Below are 23,439 nucleotides of genomic sequence, written 5' to 3' on the forward strand. Positions count from 1 at the left end.
CTGGCTTGTTTAATGACCTGTGCATCACCAATCATTAAAGGGTTAATCCTTTAGGTCACTATGGGAACCTGTAGTCACCATTACAACCGTGAGCCATGAGGACAATCGCTTATGTCATCAAGAAGGTTTCATAAAAGAAAGGCCCGCTGCCTGGATCAGTGCCATCTTGAATGCTGCAGAGGACCTTGAGCTTGACTACTTTACTCTCCTCCAGCCTTTAGAGGTGATTTGGAGGTTCTAGAAGGGGAAAAAAGAGGTTGTATGCTTTAGATTACCCCTTTGACCGAGTCTCCACCTTCTTGAGAGATGAACCTGGATCTGTAAGGGAGAAAAGGGGCTTCCACCTAACTATTGATAAGGTGACAGATATGGCAGCCAGATCTTGCTTACATCCGATGTAGTATATTTATAGTATATTTTTTTTATCAGCTAAAATTTACAAATTGTTAAACCATGCTATATTATTATTACCCTCTAAGCCCAGGGAAGGGGCAGTTCTCCAGCCATGGCTCCCTCGAGGTTTCCTCCACAGGGGTTTTTTCCTTGCCTGAGTGCTGGAGGGTGACTCTTTGTAAGTCGGGGGTCTGGTTTTTTTTCAGTGCCATATCATTTTAAATAAAATTGTGACAATTTGACACCTAATTACAATGTGTTGTGTCTTTATTTTGTGTTCTTTAGTTTTATTCATTTTGCTTTTGAGTTGGGGGGCCATGAAACATTGCAGTCATAAATTGTTAATTCAGGGAATTCAGGATTGGGGCTTAGGGTCCATTTACTTTAATACCAGCATGGAGGAAGCCGTTTAAGACATATGAAACCTTTGTTTGTTTGCGTGTATGTCTGCTATATAGTATTGGTTTACACTTACTCCAATGTACATCCAATGTAGGCCTATAGAAAGTATAACCCTGCTTTTCCAGGTGCCTGAATGTTATTGCTTATTTAGACAGAAACAGGGGCGTAGCTACCATGGAGGCAGACCATGCAACTGCTACTGGGCCACAGACCACGCCACCCTCCCCCGGCCTCCATAGTAGCTACGGCTTACAGCTAGCGGTCCCTTGGTGTTCCATTCTCCTAGCTCCCTTGCACGCCAGTGAGGACACTCGTGCATCGGGGATCTGGGAAAATGGAATGGACTGACGCAGAGTGTAGGATCATGTGAATATGTGCATGGGGGCATACAGGATTCATAGGGTACCGTACAGTTTCTTGCTTTGGGGCCCCGTGAATCCTAGCTATGCCCCTGAGCAGAAGGAATTCTTCACTGACATTCCAGTTGAAACCAAAAACAACAACAACCTCCCTATACATCCAGTTTAAGAAAACAAAATACAGTTAACAGGAGAACCTATTATTTAGACAAGATAATAATTACTACCTGTAGCGTTCACAATCCTTTTTGCATGAATTGTCCCATGAGGGGTCCCCACATTCCAGGTCCCATCAGACCGAGGTGTCAGGTCAGTGACTTGTGCAGGAAAGTATAACTGTGCCCCGTATTTCCTGGCCCCTGACGCAAGGGCCATAGTCAGAGAGTAAGGGTCAATGTGACCATCTCCAGGATTGTACAATCCAGCTAGAACCTGTAGTAAAACAAATAAATGGTAAATATATAATAAACCTGAAATGTTTAGCAGAACAACAGACGTCTTGTCTGCCTTTTGTTTGTCCAAATCGTAACATTTTGTTACTAGACATGTATCACGCTGAAAGAGACTGCATCAAAGAAAGATTAAAATATATAACATTACAAATACAGAAAAAAAATCTGATACGTTATTGATTTTCTGAACCACTAGACCTTATGGCATGTGCATATAGATGAACGTCCAAGTAATGGAAAAGAAGGTGCAAAGTGATCCAAGGTGAAGAACCATATTAAAGATCTGCATTATACTCCCATGCTACATAATTGTCGGTTGACAACTGACGGAGAGGGTTCCGGCAGACTCTGGGTGACCCGGAAAAGGGTCGGGTGAGGATGCTGAGTATGCATGTTTGTTATGTTCTCCACAGCTACCCCAGCATGAATAATTATTACAATTATTGACCAGGCAACCCCTTTAAATGAGCACTGTCACTTTAAAATACCTCTTCATGTCCTAGAGACAATCAAAGTTTAAGTGGTTGGAATCTGTGGGTTCAACCCCCCCACTGATTGTTAGATAGATCTGGGAGAAGAGCGGGGCTTAGTGATTCGCTCCCTGGCTTGCTGTCATTTCTACCTCGCTGCAGGAGAAGGTCTCCATTCCAGGAAACTTTCCTGCTGTGAAATCGAAGCAGCTGTCTCCTTCAGATTTCTGGCACATAGCTGTTCCCATGACTTATCCTGAGAACATATTGATTAAAACCTAATGCTCCTAAATGGAGCCAATAGTACATACTAACCATGCATACACATTACATTCAGTGTTTTTACTCCATCTATAATGACATGGTTACATTTTAGAAAATATGCCAGAACAGGGACAATGTTTGCACCTATAGGCTCTGTTCACACAACGTATGCTTTGCATAAATCATGGCCGTAAACAAAACATAAGTTGTATGTGAATGCATTAAATCACGGCCGGGGCGTATACACATAGTATGAACTCCGGCCAAGATTCCATGTCACTGTTCTTTGGCCTGGGTGATCGATAAAACGTCCAGGCAGCCCATAGAAGATTGCTCCTATTCCACAGTGCGACGGCAGCATATCGCTGCTATCGTGATTGTTCATTTTTCAACGCGTCGAAAGACAACGATCAGCTGACATCGTGCATGTCGGCCGATTGTTGTCTTCTATTACACGAAACGATTATCAACTGTAACGGCCAAATACGGACGATAATCGCTTCGTATAATAGGACCTTAACATTTGTGCAATGCAGATGTTGGCTAAAAGCTACCTTCTTGGCTTCAATAGTCCCTTAAAAGAGAGTGTAAGAGATAATGCAATATAGATGACCTACAATAGGCCTCATTTACTAACAATCCTTCAATTTTAAGCCATTATGGGTTGTTTCAGGGTTTTTTTTCTGTGTCAAATTCATTGACGTGGCACATGCCCTTAGTAAATCTGGAAGGTTTTTCACAAGACAAAACAAAAACCCAACTATCCCGCCACACTAGAAGTGACTGGTAGAATATAAAACCCATCAAAAATGACGGTTTGCTTAATAAATTTGTTGGATGTGGTGGGTTTTAAAGGACACACCCATAACACGCCCACTTGGCAGATTTTTGGACAAAAATGACAGGTTTGATTGATACCTTTTCCATGTTCAGTAGAGGAAACAGTTCGTTGACTTTTTCTGGTCCGATTAAATACTGAGGATTGGGATGCCATCGGGCCCTGGTCATCTGGTATTTTAGTTCATCCACACGAGTCGGTGTTGAAGCAATTCTGATACTTCCTGGTTGGTGGAAGCCAACTGCCTGTAAATATATTATATTGGAATATTCTCCTGAAATCCACAAGAGGATATGAGCTATATACTTACAAGTGCACTTATGTTACCTGGATGTGTGTATTTAATGCTAATTATAGTTCTCGCCCCATCATATCATAAAGACCCACTAGAGTATGATGATGTGTGTGTAATGCATATCTGTCCATTCAGAGCAGAAATTAAAACAGAGCCAGTGATGGGATCCTATAATAAAACTTTTCCTCATAGTTTACCCTTTCTGTAACCACTTCAACACTACCTCTACCTCTAGCCTAAGCCTTATACACACAGGTTTTTCAGGCTGTTTTTTGAGATATAAAATGCATTTTTTTTTACCTGTAAATTCTGTTGAGCGCACAGATGTGTCTATCTTAAAGAGCATAAAGCTATGCCATTTGTCATGATACCATTTCAATACAATCTCACACCATCTTCTGGAAAATAGCGTTATCCAGAATTACAAAACCATAGTTAATTTCTTGCAAAAACAGTGCCACCCCTGTCCTCGGGTTGTGAGTGGTATTACAGTTCAGCTCCATTTACTTCAATATTACTTAGCTGCAAAACCCCAACCCAAACTGGGGAGAAGAGTGGCACTGTTTCTAGGTGGAAGGAACTATGTTTTTGTAAGCCTGGACAACCCCAAGTTGGCCAAGTACCGGGGCCCACAGCGCCTTTAGGGGCCCAGTCCCACAGGGCAGTTTTTATTGGTCACTCAGCCAACAATGCCCCCTAGATGTTGGACTGGCCCACTGGAGAACCAGAGGATCCTCCAGTAGGCCCTGACGGATGTGCCGCAGTCCAGGGGCTTGCTGAGGCTTTGTCGCTTAAGAGCAACAAAACACAACAATCACCGAACTCAAGAAAAACAGCGAAAAAGTCCAATGGAGTACTCATTTATGAGTCTCCACTGATTGCCCCCTACAAAATTTCATAATGCAAAGAAGGGGTCCGTGGAGCCTCAGTTACGAGTCTCAAAACACGGGAATAGCCAGGTATCCCTCTCTCCAGAGAAGGAAGCCCGTCGCCAAGGGGTGCCTCCTAGTGGGGAGAGCACCAAACCACCCTGATACGTAGTCCCTCAGGTCCTCACTCTGTTGCGAGCTTTGGGACCTAAATAGGGAAACACCAGAATCCTACTCCAAACTGACGAGGGGCAAATACCCCGAAACTGCAGTCTGTGGATGGATGCCTAGCCTTGGTAACCCTTGTCTTATGTCCTTATACTCACCACAGAGTTAGACTTTGACTCACAGGGGCCACCCTGGTGTTTCCCTATTTAGATCCCAAAGCTCGCAACAGAGTGAGGACCTGAGGGACTACGTATCAGGGTGGTTTGGTGCTCTCCCCACTAGAAGACACCCCTTGGCGACGGGCTTCCTTCTCTGGAGAGAGGGATATCTGGCTATTCCCGTGTTTTGAGACTCGTAACTGAGGCTCCACGGACCCCTTCTTTGCATATTCAAATTTTGTAGGGGGCAATCAGTGGAGACTCGTAAATGAGTACTCCATTGGAATTTTTCACTGTTCTCCCTGAGTTCGGTGATTGTTGTGTTTTGTTGGTCTATTTTTCATTGCCCCCAGTGGCCAGAATCCTACTCCACACTGACGAGGGGCAAATACCCCGAAACTGCAGTCTGTGGATGGATGCCTAGCCTTGGTAACCCTTGTCTTATGTCGTTATACTCGCCACAGTTAGACTTTGACTTACAGGGGCCACTCTGGTGTTTCCCTATTTAGGTCCCAAAGCTCGCAACAGAGTGAGGACCTGAGGGACTACGTATCAGGGTGGTTTGGTGCTCTCCCCACTAGGAGGCACCCCTTGGCAACGGGCTTCCTTCTCTGGAGAGAGGGATATCTGGCTATTCCCATGTTTTGAGACTCGTAACTGAGGCTCCACGGACCCCTTCTTTGCATATTTGTCGTTTAAGAGCCCACAAAAAACTGTAGCTGGCCCTGAGTCCTAGGGCCTTCAAAGTACCTGTAATGCTAAAATAAAGTTGCAAAATGCAATATTTCCATAGCAACAGGAGAACAGACTTTACAGTCCAATATGAGCATAAACACCTGGAATAAAGATAGTAGATGTTATTATATGACTGCAATGCAAATGCATATCTTACCTGTCCGGTCTCTTCTTCTAAGTCTTCATATAGCTTGATGCTGTAATAGTGGATTTTCTTTAGGTTGATCCCAGGATGAAAGTATGTTGTAAGCCCAGCCTGTAAGTGAATAGCTTGAACACATCAGTGTTAACCTATACAATATAGCTATAAGGTTGCTAAAGTTTTCCAGTTAGTATTACATTAGTACTAGTTACCATATATAAGTACCATTACATATGTAACATAAATGAATACAAGAGTCTGTTAAAACGTTTATCCAGGATTAGAAAACAATGGTGGCTTTTTTTTTTTTTTAATAGAAACAACGCCACACCAGTCCACAGGTTGTGCATGGTATTGCAGCTCAACCGAATTCTCTTTATATGGGGTTCTCATATACAGGAAAACACTTACTGCGTGCCATGTAGATCCAGCGGTAAGCTCAGATTTCTCCAGTAGCACCACATCCTTCATGCCAGCCTTGGCAAGGTGATATGCCAGACTCACCCCTACGCATCCACCACCAATGATAACAGTCTCCGCAGTGTCCTTCCATCTCTTTCCCAGGATAGAAGATGGGCTTTCTGCATTGCTAACATATACAAAAGCAAAGATAACAGGACAGTGGTGAATCTACACGTATGTTATGGACAGTTTACAATTGGGAGAATACATAGCACTATACAGTCATAAAGCAGTGGATAACATCAACCAATAATAAGATTTTAACCGTAAAATCATAATAGGTATGGAATCAATAGCCAAGTGGAAAAAACATTGATGACTGTGTTAATAACGGCAAATACAAAGCAAGAATTTAAAAAAAGAAAAAAAAAGTCAACTAGAACACTATATACTTAGCTATGAATACAGAATACTACTGCCCAGGGGACAGGCCTCCATTGCATAGAGTACTTTCCCCCAAACATGGCTGCACTTGAGTTACACATGAAGCTCCAGAGCCACTAGTATGTCCACCTACCAGAACAGGCTCCCCCACTTGATTTTTCATTTTTAATCCCCCCCCCCCCTTCGAACAACTTTACTCCACCCCCCCCCCCCCCCTTTAGATTTCAGCCGGTGCAGACCAGCTTAATGGGGTCTGGTAAAAAATGTGACTCCTCAACCCCCAAAGAGTATATGTCCGAAGAAGTAAACCATCCAACAGACATTTCCCAATTGGTCCCCAAGTGAACAAATATCCAACAGACCAGTAGGATAAACATTAGACTAAGATAAGGAGTGAGATAACAATGGAGACCTTGGAATATGTCTAGAAACAAGTAAACAAGCACAGTTAAAGAGAAAGTCCCGCGACAACATTTTTTTTTTTAAATGACAGGGCATGGGGGAAGATAACAAACAATGTTAACCCTCCTCTCCCCGTGCCTTTGCTGCGATGGATGGCAGCCCCGGGACCCTTACCTAGCTCTGGGATATTGTGAGCCGCCGACGTCACAGCCCGCTCAGTGACTAGGGCGAGATGTCTATCAACTTGGACGGGCATTTTCCCCTGAGTCGTGGCATCATCTCAACTCTGGGAAAATGCCTTCCGGCAGGGGTCCCGGGGGTGATCCAGCAGCACATTGCGGGCCTGGGGAGAGGTAAGCAATGTCTGATTGTTGTTTTCTCCCCTTCCCCTGCCGGTTGTTAGCAGTTGGCTACGGCCGGACTTCTCCTTTAACCTTTCCATATACATTCCATCTTTGGTTATTCTGTAAGAGGACAGGGGTGGCACTGTTTTTGCAAGAAATAAAACCATAAGATTTTACCCTACTATACAGTAATATAAGGAATCCATGGTTGCCACTGGACCACCCACTAGTACCACGTGCTAGCGAGGGCATTACCGTGTATAGGTGTGGTGGAAGGTGTCCCAATGGTGACGTACAAAAGGAGAAGGACAGATATGAGGGATAGTAACACGCTGACACAGTCTAGTCTCTTCTATGTGGTCAAATTTCACAATCTTGTTATATTAAGGCAACAAATGACTCCAATTTGTTGACTAGAGCAAGGAAGCCCCTTTTAGCTGAGATAGGGTCGCTGTCTTCCTTTTGCTTTGTTCCCTGGCAAATTTAGGCAATCACAGTCCATTCACTTTGCTTTACTAAAGGAGATTATTTCACTTGGTTAACACTCTGCCCTGACATGTGGGTGCAGGCAGTTGAGGTGTAGCCTCTTAATGTCCCCATACACCTCATACTTTTGTCGGTTGTACCTGCCGAACATGGTAGGTTCAGGTGTCAGTATAAGGTGTATGGGGCTCTCCCCAGCCTCCACTGACAGATGATTTTGCTGGAGATAGAGGTCGGGCATGATGAAAAATCACTGCCTGAACCCTTTCTTTTGGGGGAAATAACCCACCCCATAGAGAACAGAGGAATGCTTAGCTGTGCCCAACATTACTGTGTATGGAGAGGATGGGGGCCGGACAGAAGAGATAACTAACAGCAGAATGTCTGTTTGGTTATCAGTTATTGAAGGTGTATGGTCACCTTTAGCTACTGGAATGACTAGGCCTGGCTTTAAAGGGGTTATACAGCACTACAAAAACATGACCACTTTCTCCCAGAGACAGCATCACTCTTGTCTTCAGTTCAGGTGTGGTTCGCAATTAAAGGGTTATTCCATTCAAACTTAACTTTTGATATGTTGCTTCCCATGGTGAGATTAAGAGTTCTTTCCATACTTGTTATTATCTATTCAGTCTCCTTCCCCCAGTTCTGAGCTGCTGCTTTCTGCTAAAGACACAGAAAACTGTGCATGAGCTTTTCTCTCCGTCTCCCTCTCCTCCCCCCCCCCTTCTGAGACAGCTTATGTAAACAAGTCCCTGACTGGTTTTATGTGCAACATTGTAGCTTCTTTGTAATGCTGGAAGAATTAACCACAGTGAGTTCATGAGCAACTTGACCTCAGAATAAACCACCTAGCATTACAAAGAAGCTTCAAAGTTGCAGATAAAGCCAGTCAGGGACTTGTTTACATCAGCTGTCTCAGAAGGGGGGCGGAGTGGGAGAGAGAAGCTCATACACAAATTTTTGTGTTTTCCGCAAAAAGCAGCAGCTCAGAACTGGTAGAAGGAGACTAAATAGATAATAATACGTATGGAAGGAATTGTTAGTCTCACCATGGGCAGCAACATATAAAAAGTTATGTTAGAGTGGAATACCTCTTAAGCTCCATTCACTTTAATAGAACTAAGTTGCACATTAAAGACAAGAGTAGTGCTCTCTGGATGTTTTTGTAATGCTGGATAACCCCTTTAAGCCCAGTAGGCCCAACTATGCATTGAGGCACTTGTGATGCTTTTCCCCTTTGTTTTTCTTTCTGCTAGGCAGCTTGAAAATATAACCTCAGCAAGGGCGGATTAACTTTACCATAGGCCCCGGGCTTTTCACCAAGCCTGGGCCCCCCTATCCCACAGTAACTATGGCGGCACAAGTGTAGTGTCCATAGTACAGGATAGATAATGTCATAATACCCTAATTTGTGCAAAATAACTGTAAAAAAAACGCAATATTTTTGCAAATCATGTCAGGATTGTAGCCAGGAGACAAAAGTCTGTTTGGGTGGCCATGAACCCCCCAGGAGCTCAGGGCCCCGGTCTCCCACCCGAAACAGACCTATTGTAATCCGCTACTGCTTTTCAGCTACTGGCATGGGGTAATGGCCTGGACAACTCTTTGCAGGGGCTGTGGCTCCAAGAATAACCAGGGTTGTCTAGAGGCCTAGACTAGAGAAGAGAAAGCCTGGCTGCCCCTCACTCACTAAGGGTGGGTTCATACTACGGAATTCTCGCGGACGTGCGCCTTTCCGCTGACTCCATAGACACCATTCTATGGGCCGGCGTATTCCGCTATCCGCCGTAAGAAGTGACATGTCACTTCTTTTGGGGGATAGCGAAATACGCCGGCCCATAGAATGGTGTCTATGGAGCCGGCAGAAAGGCGCACATCCGTGCGCTCGGACATACTGCGGAATTCCGCGGACATTGTCCACGAGAATTCCATAGTCTGAACCCACCCTTACACCTTGCTAGCTAGCACTAGACTAGACTACCCCTCCCTGTGGAAACATAGGACATGTCTATGGCTACTTTCTTCCCAGAATACATCTATAGCTGCTGTGTGTGCAGCTCAACAAACAACAGCTAGGTGGCATTAACACTTTCAATACATAAAGTCAGGCACCATGCATTATCAATACATTGTCAATACAGATAAATTGATTGTTGGGGCCATGTTACTGCACATATTAAAATGAAGATATATAGAGTTAAATGGGTTATTCAGCAATGGATAAAAAGTATCCACTTTCTTCCACATACAGTGCCACACTTGTGTATAGGTTGTTTCTAGTATTACAGCTAAGCACTTATTCAAGAGAATGAATCTTAGCTGCTATACCAGATTCAACCTAGGGACAAGGGTAGAGCTGTTTCTGGAAGAAAGCTGCCATAATAGTTTTTAATTTGGCACAGCTGCAATGTGTTATCTTTAGTTTTACATAGGCAAGGAAACGTAATGAGGGGGGATGGTTTTAGAAAAGAGATTGGGACTGGGCTGCAATACCTGACACAGCCTATAAATAAGGGTGGCACTGTTTCTGGAACAAAAAAACAGGAACAGTTTAACTTAGAGAGTCCTCAAGGTGCAAACCACACCAGTACATAGTGAAATTCAACTAGATTAGTGGTTGTATAGTATTTACTTATGTTGAACCAATAGTGAACCCCTTTGCATACATATGTGCGTCACCCACCTCTCTTTCTCAGGACCTGTGCTGATTGTCCTCCTGGGCTCTTGCACACAAGTGACCACAGCCTGTCCCCTGCCCCTAGCTGCTAGGACATGATCCCTGGTCTGCAGCAGGAGCCTGACATTCTGGAGCCTCATCTTGCGGAGAGTGCTGATGGCAGGTGGAGAAGCACTGACACCTCATACACCCTTCTTACTCCCTTACTCCAGATGCTAAAAAAAAAAAAAATTAAAAAAAAAAAGCAAAACAAATAGTGAGTGAGATGACAAGTTGCCAGGATCCGCCCTCCTGCTTCACAAATCAGCACCAACCCTCATCCGTCCTGCAGGAAAATAACAATCCAAGCCATGATCAGGATCTGTTAAACATTCTACAGATCCCCAGCCCAGGACTCCCATGTCCCACATTGTTTATTCTCCATCTGCGGACTTTGAGAAGTGGACTCTTCAGCAACAGCAAAGAAAATATTTAGCTTCAAAGAACGGTCCATGGTAACAAAGTTTATGGCGATGACCTAAAGCCGGTTTAACCCTTTGACAGTATCCATGCATCCAACAACTCAACTTTTTATACTGGAATGTTTTGCAACTTTTTTTTTTTTTTTTTGCTGTCTCTGTAACATTGCACAATGCAGGATAGAAAGGTTATCTACTGTGCTGCTGTCTCTGTAACATTGCACAATGCAGAATAGAAGGGTCCTCTACTGGGTTGCGTTGGCAGGAAGGGGTTAACAGTTACTAAAGGACAAATATGTTTGCACTGCAGATAGCTGATCTGTGTCTCTGTGTGGTGTCTGCCAATATCTGGAGGATAGAATAACGGGAGGAGGTGGGGGGATAGGGCCACAAATCAGAGAGAAGAAAACAGGCTCAGTCAGCCACACCCGTCAGCACATTTATATAAAAGATAGAGCGGCAATTGGCACTAACATCATCTCACTCACCCACTGCAGGCATGGCACCAACCGGACCTAAGAGTGGCCAGGCCAAAAAGGTAAGCCACATGTTGAGCTCTGCTATTCTAGACACTCTGCAGAGGTTATTATCTAGGAATAAGAATTGAGTTATGTACAGATCACATAACAAGCTGTTATAGAGATGAAAAACTCCTTACCTGGAGAAGTTGTGACAGCTGGAACTGTCTTCTTTTTATATGTCTACTTGGTTATAAGCAAAATGATTCTATGTATGTTCAAATTTATTAAGTCTAGACTTGTAGGAAACAGGACTTGTATATAAGATGTAATAGTTAGTTAGACCATCAGCACTCACAAAGGAGTATGTGTAGAAGTGGTGTAGACTTTTTTTTTTATTTTTTTTTTTATTTTAAAAGCTTAAGTACATGCACTTGAAATGAGCATTAGAGGAGGCCCCTACAAATGTTCCCCAATGCTGAGTGGCAGAAGGCACCTGCAAGGGTCAGGGATCAATGGCCACACTTAAAGGGGTTATCCAGAGCTACAAAAACATGGCCACTTTTCCCCCTCTCGTCTCCAGTTCAGGTGTGGTTTGTAATTAAGCTCCATTTACTTCAATGGAACTGAGTTCCAAACCCCACCCAATCTGGAGACAAGAGAAGGGGAAAAGTGGCCATGGTTTTTGTAGCTCTGGTTAACCCCTTTAAGTGAAGCTTAGGGAGAACTTATTGTCTATGAAGAGCTGTACATAGAGGTTGGCATTGCCAGATGGGAAGTTGATGGTTGCAGGAGGTAGAGGGACCTGATGGTTGCACATACACCTACTAAGATCCTGTGACCAACAAATGTGAATGGTGAGGGCGAACCACGTATATTGACTAGAAATCTGATTGCTATTATAAAAATTCCTTGTAGTGACTAGCCTAATAAGCGAGCGGGCTTCAATGTGTGATACGCATGCAGTGTGCCATCACCCAGTGGGTTTAGGCACCCTCGGGTCACTAGTCAGGAAGCACATGTGCATCTAGGACATTGAAACTACTTGGGCAACATGACTTGTGTTGAGATGTAGGTAACCTTTAGGTAGCCACCCAGCCATCCTGCATACAACCAGAATGTATTAATATACCTATTCATAGCCAGCAGCCCAGGCCATAGATAAAACCAGATAATACAGGCAGGTCTTTATTATGCTGGTACTGAAAGACACTGTCTGCAAATCTGCAATGTGTGAACATACCTGGATATGCTGCAAAACTGCTAGGCATGGATTTTTGGATTTCTTTGCACACCAAAGTGTTTTTATTTTTTAGAAAGGCTAGCCCCCGTACAGTGCTGCTTATAGGCAGGCTAGCCCCTGTACAGTGCTGCTTATAGGCAGGCTAGCCCCTGTACAGTGCTGCTTATAGGCAGGCTAGCCCCTGTACAGTGCTGCTTATAGGCAGGCTAGCCCCTGTACAGTGCTGCTTATAGGCAGGCTAGCCCCTGTACAGTGCTGCTTATAGGCAGGCTAGCCCCTGTACAGTGCTGCTTATAGGCAGGCTAGCCCCTGTACAGTGCTGCTTATAGGCAGGCTAGCCCCTGTACAGTGCTGCTTATAGGCAGGCTAGCCCCTGTACAGTGCTGCTTATAGGCAGGCTAGCCCCCGTACAGTGTAAATGATGAAATGCAATATTTTTTTATGAAATCCACATTGCAATGCTTGTGGAATTCTTTCCATGTGAAGATACACTCACTATATTCCTGTTTGTATATAGAGCCATGTTTACAATCTGCATATATTACTAGATTTTCTTAAATATCTTTATTTATGTTATACAGATTGTTTTTGTCCATGGATCTCCATTGCATTTAACGTACTGTATGTCTGTTTTAGATAAGACCTCTACGTGAAGGGCAATTCTGTGAATACTATGGCTATGGCTCGGTGAATCTCAGTGCTACAAAAACATGGCCACTTTCTTTCAGAGACAACACAACTCTTGTCTCCAGTTCAGGTGCGGTTTGCGATTAAGCTCCATTCACTTCAATGGAACTGAGCAGAAAACCCCTGCCCAAGTTGCAGACAAGAGTGGTGCTGTCTCTGGAAGTAAGTGGCCATGTTTTTGTAGCACTGGATAACCCCTTTAAGCTTTCCAGGCATGATGGGAATTGTAGTTTTGCAACAGATGGAGGGACGAAGGTTCCCCATCCCTGTCCTATTGCCTATGGCCTATTCAGAGTCATGCACAGGACAGAAGTGCAGCCCTCATGTATATGCTTGGATGAGTACATTTAGCATACACAAGGTTTAATCCTTAAATCTCGTCTCAGGGACTTCTGGAGCGTCTTGATGCCGGGGAAGTTGTTATCGGAGATGGGGGCTTTGTGTTTGCCTTGGAGAAAAGAGGTTTCGTCAAAGCTGGACCATGGACTCCTGAAGCTGCAGTGGAACACCCGGAGGCAGGTAGATGTCTGCTCGTGGTCAGCTTGTCTTCTAATTTACAGGGGTTCACCAAAAAATGTTTTCTATTAAATCAACTGGTGCCAGAGATTTGTAATTTCTTTCTTTCACAAGTTTTCCAGTACTTATCAGCTGCTGTATGTCCAGCAGGAAAACGTATTGGTTTTTATCCTGGAGAGCAGGAGGGGTTTTCTATGGGTATTTGCTACTGCTTTGCACAGTTCCTGAAATAGGACAGAGGTGGCAGCAGAGAGCACTGTCAAACTGGAAAGAATACACTACTTCTTGCAGGACATACATTAGCTGATAAGTACTGGAAGGCTTGATATTTTTTTTTTATTTTTTTTTTATAGAAGTTAATAAGAAATCTCTGGCACTTGCTGGAACCAGTTGATCTAAAAACACATTTGGGGGTGAACAACTCCTTTAAACAGGAAGAAAAAAAGAAACATTAAACATTATATATAGCTATATTAAATATTACTCTATATATGAATGGAGAATATGAAATAACTTAAAGGGGTTGTCCAGTCTTAGAAAAACATGTCTGCTTCCTTCCAGAAATAGCACCACTCGTGTCCTCAGGTTGTGTCTAGTGAATGGAGCGAATTGTACACAACTTGAGGATAGCGTTGGTGTTTTTGCAAGAAAATATCAGATTTTTCTCATTCTTGTTAACCCCTTTAAAGCAGTGGCATAGCTAGTATGGAGGCACACCATGCAGCTGCTATGGTGCCCATGCAGTGGGGGCCCCCCAGGCCCATAGCAGCTGCATGGTCTGCCTCCATGGTAGCTATGCCACTATGCACATGTGCAGTTCAGTCTGCAGACGTCATGTTATAGAGTGGGAGGAGCTGAGCAGATTGATATAGTTTGATAAATTTTCACTTAGTAGGTGGTGCTACTGTGTGAATGACGGCTATCTGTGTATAAGTGTGCATATAGAGAGCTGTCAATCACTGTGCAGGCCCCACATTAGTACTTAGCCCAAAATATCAATCTTCCCAGCTCCTTTCGCTCTATAACATGATGGTTCCCACTATAATATAAGTTCCCTATAAGACTGTCAAGGTAGGGAAATTGGTCTATGCCAAGTAATCAGCTAGGGTTTGTATGAATGAGACTGGGGATGTCCTATAAAGATAGATGTTACAATGGCATTCATTGACTTGGCATGATCTAAAAAGCGTGTAACCCTGTACTGTAATCTCATAGCCAGGCTTATTTTAGTGAAGACATTTCATTACTGGCCTCATATAGCTGACCTTATGAACTGGCAGCCAGCTGTGACATTGGATAGCTAAGCAGAGTGATGGCACTTTACACGCATGTGCTCAGGAGGGGGTTATATGTTAGATACATGAAGCAAATAATTATTAAGAATCACTGAGTATTCAATGGCCACTGGTTCCTGGTCCATTCACTATAGTGGGATTATATCAGCATTGCATCACACCTTTCTGTTTTACAGTCCGTCAGCTACATAGAGAATTCCTCAGAGCTGGAGCAAATGTAATGCAGACGTTCACCTTCTATGCCAGTGACGATAAACTGGAGAACAGAGGGAACTATGTGGCAGAGAAGATCTCAGTAAGTGTATAGAAGAGATTGTAAAGCTCTCAGCCTATATAGCACAGTCATTTATCTATACAGTTATTTTACTTTGCAAGATGGATGTCATTGGTTATATGCTCTTAGTCTTCCTTTCCCGACATTTTCCAGCACTTTGCATTCTTGTTCCCATCCTTACACTTTCCCCTGTCTGTCTCCGTTTCCCATATGAAGCCACCATACACATGCTGTCAATGACATTGATAATTTGAATAATAGTATTAATAATACCTTTTGTAATTTTACCTCTCAGGGGGTGGGATATATTGGGCAGCAAGGGAACCATCAGTTGAAGTTGACTTGTTCAGGAATAGAGATGAGCAAACCTCACGCATGACTGGCTCCATCTGAATTTGATGCAGTGATGCAGTCCTAGAGTCCCATTACACGATCATTTTAGTAAACGATTGCTGATTTACTAGATCGGCACTTGTTTACTGGACCTTGTTAGTGATGTCCTAAACACCTGACACTTTACTTTTCCCCTTCTTCTCTCCTGTGTTCTGCAGCTTCCCAGTCCTGGCAGCAGCATTGTCTGAGCGGCCTATCAGCTGACAGGCTGCTCAGACGCTGCAGCCACCGGCGCACAGGAGAGAAGACCAGGAGCGGGGAGAGATAAGGTGTTTGGGGAATCGTCAGCTGTCGTCTACGCATCGCTATTACACGTAGCGCTGTACGGTCGGTGGCTAGCGATTTTTAGGTCCGAACTTAAACCAACCATTAGCCAATGATCGTAGTCATCGGCTGATCGTTGTCTCTATTACAAAGAGGGATAATCGTCCGAATGGGCCGATATCACTCCTTGTAATAGGGCCCTAAGTCTGTCGGGAAAACATGCCTACAACCATAGGCCATGTCTCCTTGTTTTTCAGGTTCTCTAGGGCTGCATCCAACTTCAGCCACAGTAATCCAATGCTGCACACTCTGTTTCAAATGAACCTGACCGTGCTTGAAGTGTGCTCATCTCTATTCAGGAAGTCCGTCCTTGGCGCTAGTTGATTATGTGACGTAGCTGACATAACATTATGCCGACTTTATGGTATAAAGGAGCCCTCGTTCTTTCAGTTCACAGAACTAATGTGAATTATTTGCTCATTTTCAGGGCCAGAAAGTTAATGAAGCGGCTTGTGACATTGCAAGAGAGGTTGCAAATGAAGGTGATGCATTGGTGGCAGGAGGTGTCAGCCAAACCCCTTCATATTTAAGCTGCAAGAGTGAGACTGAGGTCAAAGCTATATTTCGCAAACAGCTGGATGTATTCGTCAAAAAGAATGTGGACTTTCTCATCGCTGAGGTAACATGAGCGTCATATCATCTGACTGCTTCGCCGTTTTAATAAATTATAAATGAATAGTACAGGCAAATATGAGGCAAATATATGACATGCATTAGAGAAAAATTCCAGGGTCCTTTCCGCCTCTCTGTGCAATGTTTACTGCTCATATCAATCTGGAGACAAATCAGTTTACTGACGGATCAGATTACAGCTGCTCACAGAAGTCTATGGTCAGGGGAGGGGGAAGAAGGAAGACTCTTCAGAATGACAAAAAGGCAGAGACTCTCAAACTGAAGCAGTTTGTAGTAAATATTATATCTCACCCCAGTGCTGGATTCAATTCATAACTTACACTACTCAATATGGCTCTATAACGTCCTTCATACTGCTGCTTCAGTTTGTGCAGTGTACAGGAGACATCAGCTGGTAGCTGTTCTCCTCTAGAGATAAGCGAAACTTGCGCATGTTCATCTAAGGCTGTGTTCACACAACATAAAAGTACGGCCTTTGTTGCCATCGGCAACAACGGCTGTACTTTGTACCGGTGAACACGCCGCATGTTCTCTTATGGGATCCCGGCCGAAGCGTATACAGATTGTATACGCTCTGGCCGGGATCCCTCGAGGTGCCGCAAAGAACTGACAATCAGTTTTCTGCGCCCGCAATTCAATGAATTGCGGCCGTAGAAACCCATGTCAGTTCACACAATGAAGCGAGCGGCTCCGGCTCCCGGTGTGCTATGAGGAGTTCTGATGCGGACGCGAGCTGATGCGCCCACATCAGAACACTGGCTGGAAAGATCAATCATCTGGCTGGTATTTAGGTACTGGCCGGGATGATCTTTGCAGAGACCGGCCGGGTCAAGAAACGGCCGGTCTCTTACACCATGTGGACATAGCCTAAACCTGTACATTTGATTACTGTTGGATGGAGCCCTGGACAACATGGATCTAGTCTATGCCCTATGGTTGTATCCATGTTCTCCAGGACTCCCTAGGGATGCATCCAACTTCTCCAGACACCGGTAATTAAATGCTGAGTGTTCGGATTCGTATGAACCCGAGCATGCTCAAGGTTCTCTCATCTTTAGTCTCCACTCTGGAGCCTAGACTGGAGAGAACTGCTGGAAAATCCTGAATACATATGACTACAAATAGTGCCATCCTGAAAAGTTACTTGAGATGGTAGACTTCACGTTAATATAGGCAGCATAAAAAGATTAAGAGTCTTAGCCTTTTTGTGTTTATCTATTTGCAGTACTTTGAACATGTGGAAGAAGCTGTGTGGGCAGTAGAAGTGCTAAAAGAGTCCGGGAAGCCAGTTGCAGCTACATTATGCATTGGTCCAGAAGGAGACCTGAATGGTGTATCCCCTGGAGAGTGTGCTGTCAGGCTGGCGAAAGCTGGTACATTTTGTTTTTTTATTAAAGATTCTGCGTGTCAAATGGTTCATCCCATTTGATTAGAAGAAATTTCATGTAAACTGTGATGGAGCCTGATAGGGGTCTTTCCAGTTTGACACAGGGCTCTCTGCTGCCACCTCTGTCCATGTCAGGAACTGTGTAGAGTAGTAGCATATCCTCATAGAAAATATTGCATCCTTTATATCAAGGGGGATGCGTCATCAGACAATTACCTAAATCTAGTTTTTGTTAAAACATTTTTTTGAGTTTCTATATTTCCATTTGGCTATTAAAAAAAAAAAAAAATCCTGAGAAAACCTCTCCTGCTCTGAACAGTTCCTGACACAGACAGAGGTGGCAGCAGAGAGCACTGTTAGACTGGAAAGAATACACTACTTCCTGCAGGACGTATGACAGCTGATAAGTTCTGGAAGACATAACATTTTTTAAATAGAAGTAATTTACCGGTTAATTTGAAAAAAAAATTATATATATATATATATATATATATATATATATATATATATATATATATATATATATATATATATATAATTTATTTATTTATTTTTTCCCTCTAGAAAGCCGCATATTTTAGTACTTTAGTTGACATCTAGTAGGTTCTATAAGCTTGTAGCCATCTATCACTCATATTTAGCTCAGACCACATATCATTATGATTTTATACTCTTGTCTTTGTCCTTGAATATTACACTGTGGAAAGTAATCTTCATTACTATGTCAGGTTGTCATAGAACTCCTACTGGATTTTAGCCAGGTGTCTGATCAAACACTATTATCAATGGTAATGTTTAATATGTGACCACTTTACCTTGTACTAAGGACTGTTACCTAATGTACACTGCAGGGGCCTCTGTGGTTGGAGTCAATTGCCATTTTGACCCCATGACCTGTGTGGAAACAGTGAGACTGATGAAGGAAGGCCTGGCTGCGGCCAAGGTCAAGGCTCATCTCATGACACAACCGCTTGCGTATCACACCCCTGACTGTGGCAAGCAAGGCTTCATTGACCTGCCAGAGTTCCCTTTTGGTGAGTACAAAGTTTAACCCGGCATTAAAGTACAATGCTGAAAACTGAGCAATGTTATAGTCAATGTAATAGCTGAATAAAGTTTTCTATTAGTTATAGTTTATAATATATATTTCAGCCCTGGAACCCCGCATTGTGACCAGATGGGACATCCATAAGTATGCCAGAGCAGCCTACGATCTTGGAGTCCGATACATTGGCGGCTGTTGTGGGTTTGAGCCGTACCATACCAGAGCTATAGCGGAGGAGCTGGCTCCTGAGAGAGGATTCTTACCAGCAGGTTCCGAGAAACATGGCAGCTGGGCCAGCGGACTGGACATGCATACTAAGCCCTGGGTTCGAGCAAGGTATAAAGCTATGATTATATTTTGTCATCTTGTATTTCAGTGAAGGAATTTTTTTTTTTAGTTCCTTATTTTTGGTTCAGTTCTGTTATTACTGTCATACTAGTCTTTTTACACATAGGGCCATTAGGGATATGTGTGATTAATATGACAGATTATTAAAGCCAAAGCCAGAAACAGACTATAAACAGAACAGGTTATAAGAGACTGAGATTCCTCCTCTTCAAATCCATTCCTGGCTTTGGCTTCAATAATTTGTCAGATAAATCTCTGTGTAAACACACCATAAGCAAGTGCTGATCTGCTTGATAAGCACTCACTTACTAAGTCCAATCACGGCTCGATCATTGTGTAGCAAGTTGTATGTATGTATCTTGCCTTTTAATGTGTAAAAACTTTATACTTGCCTGTCCACACTCCCCAGGGTTCTTCTGCCCTCTTCCTGCAGCCATCATTGTCAATTCTGAGCCAGACTCTGAAGTGACAAGCCACTTAGCCAATCACTGGCTGAGGCAAGCAGCCTGCAACTTTGGAGACTGGCTCAGAAGTGACAATGATGGCTGAAGGGAGCAGGCAAAAGCATGAATGACACAGGTGAGCCTGGACAGGTAAGTATAAAATTTATTTCTTCTGTGATCGTTGTCTTTATTACACAGGGAGATGATTTGGATAAAGCAGTGATCTGGTGAGAGTGGGGTACTGCTGCTTGCTTTTCCTGGCTATATCTAGCAACATGTAGGGGTCTTAACACAAAGGGGGAGATTCCTCAAACTGATGTAAAGTAGACTTGTCTTAGTTGCCCCTAGCAACCAATCAGATTCCACCTTAATTCCTCAGATTATTTAAAAAATGAAAGGTGGAATCTGGTTGCTAGGGGCAACTGAGCCAATTCTCCAGTTTTATAAATCTCCCCCCAAGACTCTAACCGATCAAAACTTTTTACAGGTGTGATACAGGATACTAATAATAATAAAAAATGATGTCCACCATTTATTATGTGATATGTATCAATCGCCTATTATTCTTCTATGGCAGGGCCAGGCGGGAGTATTGGGAGCAGCTGAAACCAGCATCGGGGAGACCCTATTGTCCTTCTATGGCAAAGCCTGATGCCTGGGGAGTGACCAAAGGAGACAAGGAACTGATGCAGCAGAGAGAGGCGACTACTGAGCAACAGCTTAAACAACTATTTTCAAAGCAATCCTTTAAGACCAACTAGATATTCGTATGCAATATTTTGATGCTTTTTGTACAAGCAAAACAACCAGTCAGATATTAATGGAAATTTTACCTTTTGGACAAAAAATCTGTATGAATTTTATGTTAGGTGCATTGTGCTACATGAATTTGACAGGATCCTCAGTTGCTTGTATACAAGTTCTAGGCTGTTAGGTTCTCATATGACTCCATTTCCATTCTCATATCATGTAGACGCATTCTCATATTAAGCCATGTATCATTGCTCGCTATACCACTTACTTAAGTCACTGCCTACTACAAGACCAGCACACTCCTCTTCTGCTGCTACAAACATTCCAATTCTGCACAAATAAAAGGTAAAAGACCATAAATAAATGCATGGGATCCTAGTCAACTCATCATAAAGAGAACCTGTCCAGTGGATGGTCCTTTCCTAGGTTACATCATCTGTACAATGTCCTGTTAATGCTGAATTGGGGATGTAATTATGTCTTTACTATCTAAGGGTAGCATAAAGTAGAGACAGAGAAGCTGAACAGAATGATGTATCACTTACATTGTTCTTTGCAGCTGATTTGGAGAGATCCTCCTTAATAACTAAGTAATCCTTTCCATTATGTGCATGAGCCCAGTAGTCCTTGATATTCATAATAAGCAGAAACTCCTGCCCATCAGCTGCTGATTGGCAGTTATCTATCCATGCTGTGTATAGGCAGCCAACTGTCAATCAGCAGCTGGAGGAGGGAGGGATGTGGCAAGAATCCTATTCTCCTGCATATTAGGAAAATGGCTAAATAAAATGATTTAAGTAATTCACTTATCTGTTCAGCATTTATATCACTATTTTATGCTGCCCTCATTTAAGGCGGCATTAAGTTAGTGACAGATTCCTTTTTTTATAGAGATAAATGGAGACGAAGGGGGGTCTGCAGACAAATGGGTGACAACTCCGACTCTAAAAAAAATAGTGGTTCTACTGTCTATTGCATCACATGTAGAGGACTATGCTCATTAGCATTCTACACGTGGCCTGTACTGGTGATAACCTCCAAGGATCACCATCAGCTACCTGCACCTAACAAGTTTATAATGCAGATACAAAGAGTAAAATATGCCAGTGATTCCTATTCTACACCCTGATATTCCATCAGAGAGTATTATACATTGTCAATTGTTTGCATTGCATCAAATAAAACATTTTATAAAGAATATATTACTTGTCTTTATTGATATGTAATATAATATTATTTTGTGGGGATATTGAAGGTTAGGCAGACACAAGGGGCAACCGCTTTACTAACTCCATAGAATTAAAGGGATAATAAATAAAGATGAGTGAACCATGAGCATGCTTGAGTCCATCCGAACCCGAACTTTTGGCATTTGATTAGTGGTGGCTGCTGAACCTGGATAAAGCCCTAAGGCTATGTGGAAATCATGGATATAGTCATTGGCTGTATCCATGTTTTTCAGACAACCTTAGAGCTTTATCAAAGTTCAGCAGACCCCGCTAATCAAATGCCGAACATTCGGGTTCGGATGGACTCTAACCCGAACCTGGTTCGCTCGTCTCTGATTTAAAAAAAGTGAAAAACCTGTATATGCTCACCACCATTTTATTTATCATGGTGGTGACCTTTCTCACTCACACAGAGCTGCACAGTGCTGCCGGGTTTGGAGTCAGCATGTAGTATTGGTCACTGAGCCAATTGGCATCCACAGCAATGTTCCACCTCAGCCACTGATTGGCTGAACAGCCAATACCACTTTCTGGCTTCAAACTAAGGGATGAGAGCCCCATGATACCTGTAGCAGATGAAGTAGGTAAGTGTAGGGTTTGTGCCCAGGTCCGTATTTACCACTAGGCAACTCTCAGTCACAGTATAGCGGTATTGTTCAGGTCTGGTGTGGCAATTCAGACACTGTTCCTACATGAAGAGAAATGCATGTGGCCGAAACCACTCTCCCATTTCTTCCTCAGTAGTCATGTGCTGTTACCAGGATTATTGGCCATACGCCTATTGGTTACCACATGAGGGTCTGACATCTGCTGCATGTGGTGATGTACAGTAAATGTGTGCACACGGCCTAATCAGATGATCAGATATCAATATGATGTTCAGAAACTAGAAAATCCTGATGCTAATTGGTGAGTGAAGATGGGGCGTCTGCAGGTTTAGTGGCTAGGGCAGCAGCAGCTGTTAAACCGGCTCTGTAATAATAATAATAATAATAATAATAATAATGATAAAAAATATATATATTTTCTGGTAAACACCTTTTAACCTTATTCCTACAAAAAAAAAAAAAAAAAAAAGAAATGATATAACAAACATAGACTGTTGTGGCACAGGTGTCACCTACTTTGTCACTTCTTTATATAAACTATATGTGCATCAGTGGTCCCCAGCAATTGCAACATTGGGATAGGTATACGTGTCCTGTTTGTGTAGATTTAATCAGGAGCAGAGCAGGGTGTGCTGCTGCAGCCCATGAATCCCGCATGACACGTGAGCGCTGAGCACAATTTATATCTGACATCTCAGGATATCCCTGATGATGTAACCGAGGCTCATATCGCGCTGCTCAGGTTCTAGGACACCCAAACTGTCTGATCGTATTTCCAGCGGTTGGGGCATATTTAAAGAATATAGTTTTCTGTTTAAGGGAAACTAACACCAGGTTCTTCCCCAGTTTGTTTGATTGTTTAAGTTTAGTGTTGTCCAAACCATAACAACCTGTACAATCTGGATCATTTGTGATGATTGGCACAGGTTGCTGACCAACCACTCTGCTCTAAAAGCTATGGTCTGGCAATTACAGATAGCCATACGTATTTATATATTATACAGTATTCATACACTATTTTTCTATATATCTATCTCTCAGTGCT

General features: G+C 43.1%; 2 protein-coding genes across 2 annotated transcripts in view; one reads left to right on the forward strand and one right to left on the reverse strand.

Annotated features, from left to right (window-relative positions):
- Positions 1 to 10,516, reverse strand: part of DMGDH (dimethylglycine dehydrogenase) — a 35,122-nt gene extending 24,606 nt beyond the window's left edge. Inside the window, exons 1-5 of the mRNA XM_069963032.1 lie at positions 10,307 to 10,516; positions 5,957 to 6,134; positions 5,561 to 5,659; positions 3,259 to 3,423; positions 1,382 to 1,586 (exon numbers count right to left, since the gene is read on the reverse strand). Of these exons, the coding sequence (XP_069819133.1) occupies positions 1,382 to 1,586; positions 3,259 to 3,423; positions 5,561 to 5,659; positions 5,957 to 6,134; positions 10,307 to 10,440 (781 nt within the window). The 5' untranslated portion in view covers positions 10,441 to 10,516. The remainder of the gene's footprint in view (positions 1 to 1,381; positions 1,587 to 3,258; positions 3,424 to 5,560; positions 5,660 to 5,956; positions 6,135 to 10,306) is intronic.
- Positions 10,517 to 11,191: 675 nt separating this feature from the next.
- On the forward strand, positions 11,192 to 21,755 carry LOC138786205 (betaine--homocysteine S-methyltransferase 1). Its single transcript, XM_069963033.1, has 8 exons — positions 11,192 to 11,296; positions 13,533 to 13,665; positions 15,134 to 15,252; positions 16,376 to 16,567; positions 17,807 to 17,954; positions 18,820 to 19,002; positions 19,121 to 19,349; positions 20,382 to 21,755. The coding sequence occupies exons 1-8, from the start codon at positions 11,258 to 11,260 to the stop codon at positions 20,563 to 20,565; spliced, it is 1,227 nt and encodes a 408-aa protein (XP_069819134.1). The 5' UTR covers positions 11,192 to 11,257; the 3' UTR covers positions 20,566 to 21,755.
- Positions 21,756 to 23,439: the final 1,684 nt, after the last annotated feature.

Source organism: Dendropsophus ebraccatus, chromosome 3 (assembly GCF_027789765.1).
Source record: "Dendropsophus ebraccatus isolate aDenEbr1 chromosome 3, aDenEbr1.pat, whole genome shotgun sequence".
NCBI lineage: Eukaryota > Metazoa > Chordata > Amphibia > Anura > Hylidae > Dendropsophus > Dendropsophus ebraccatus.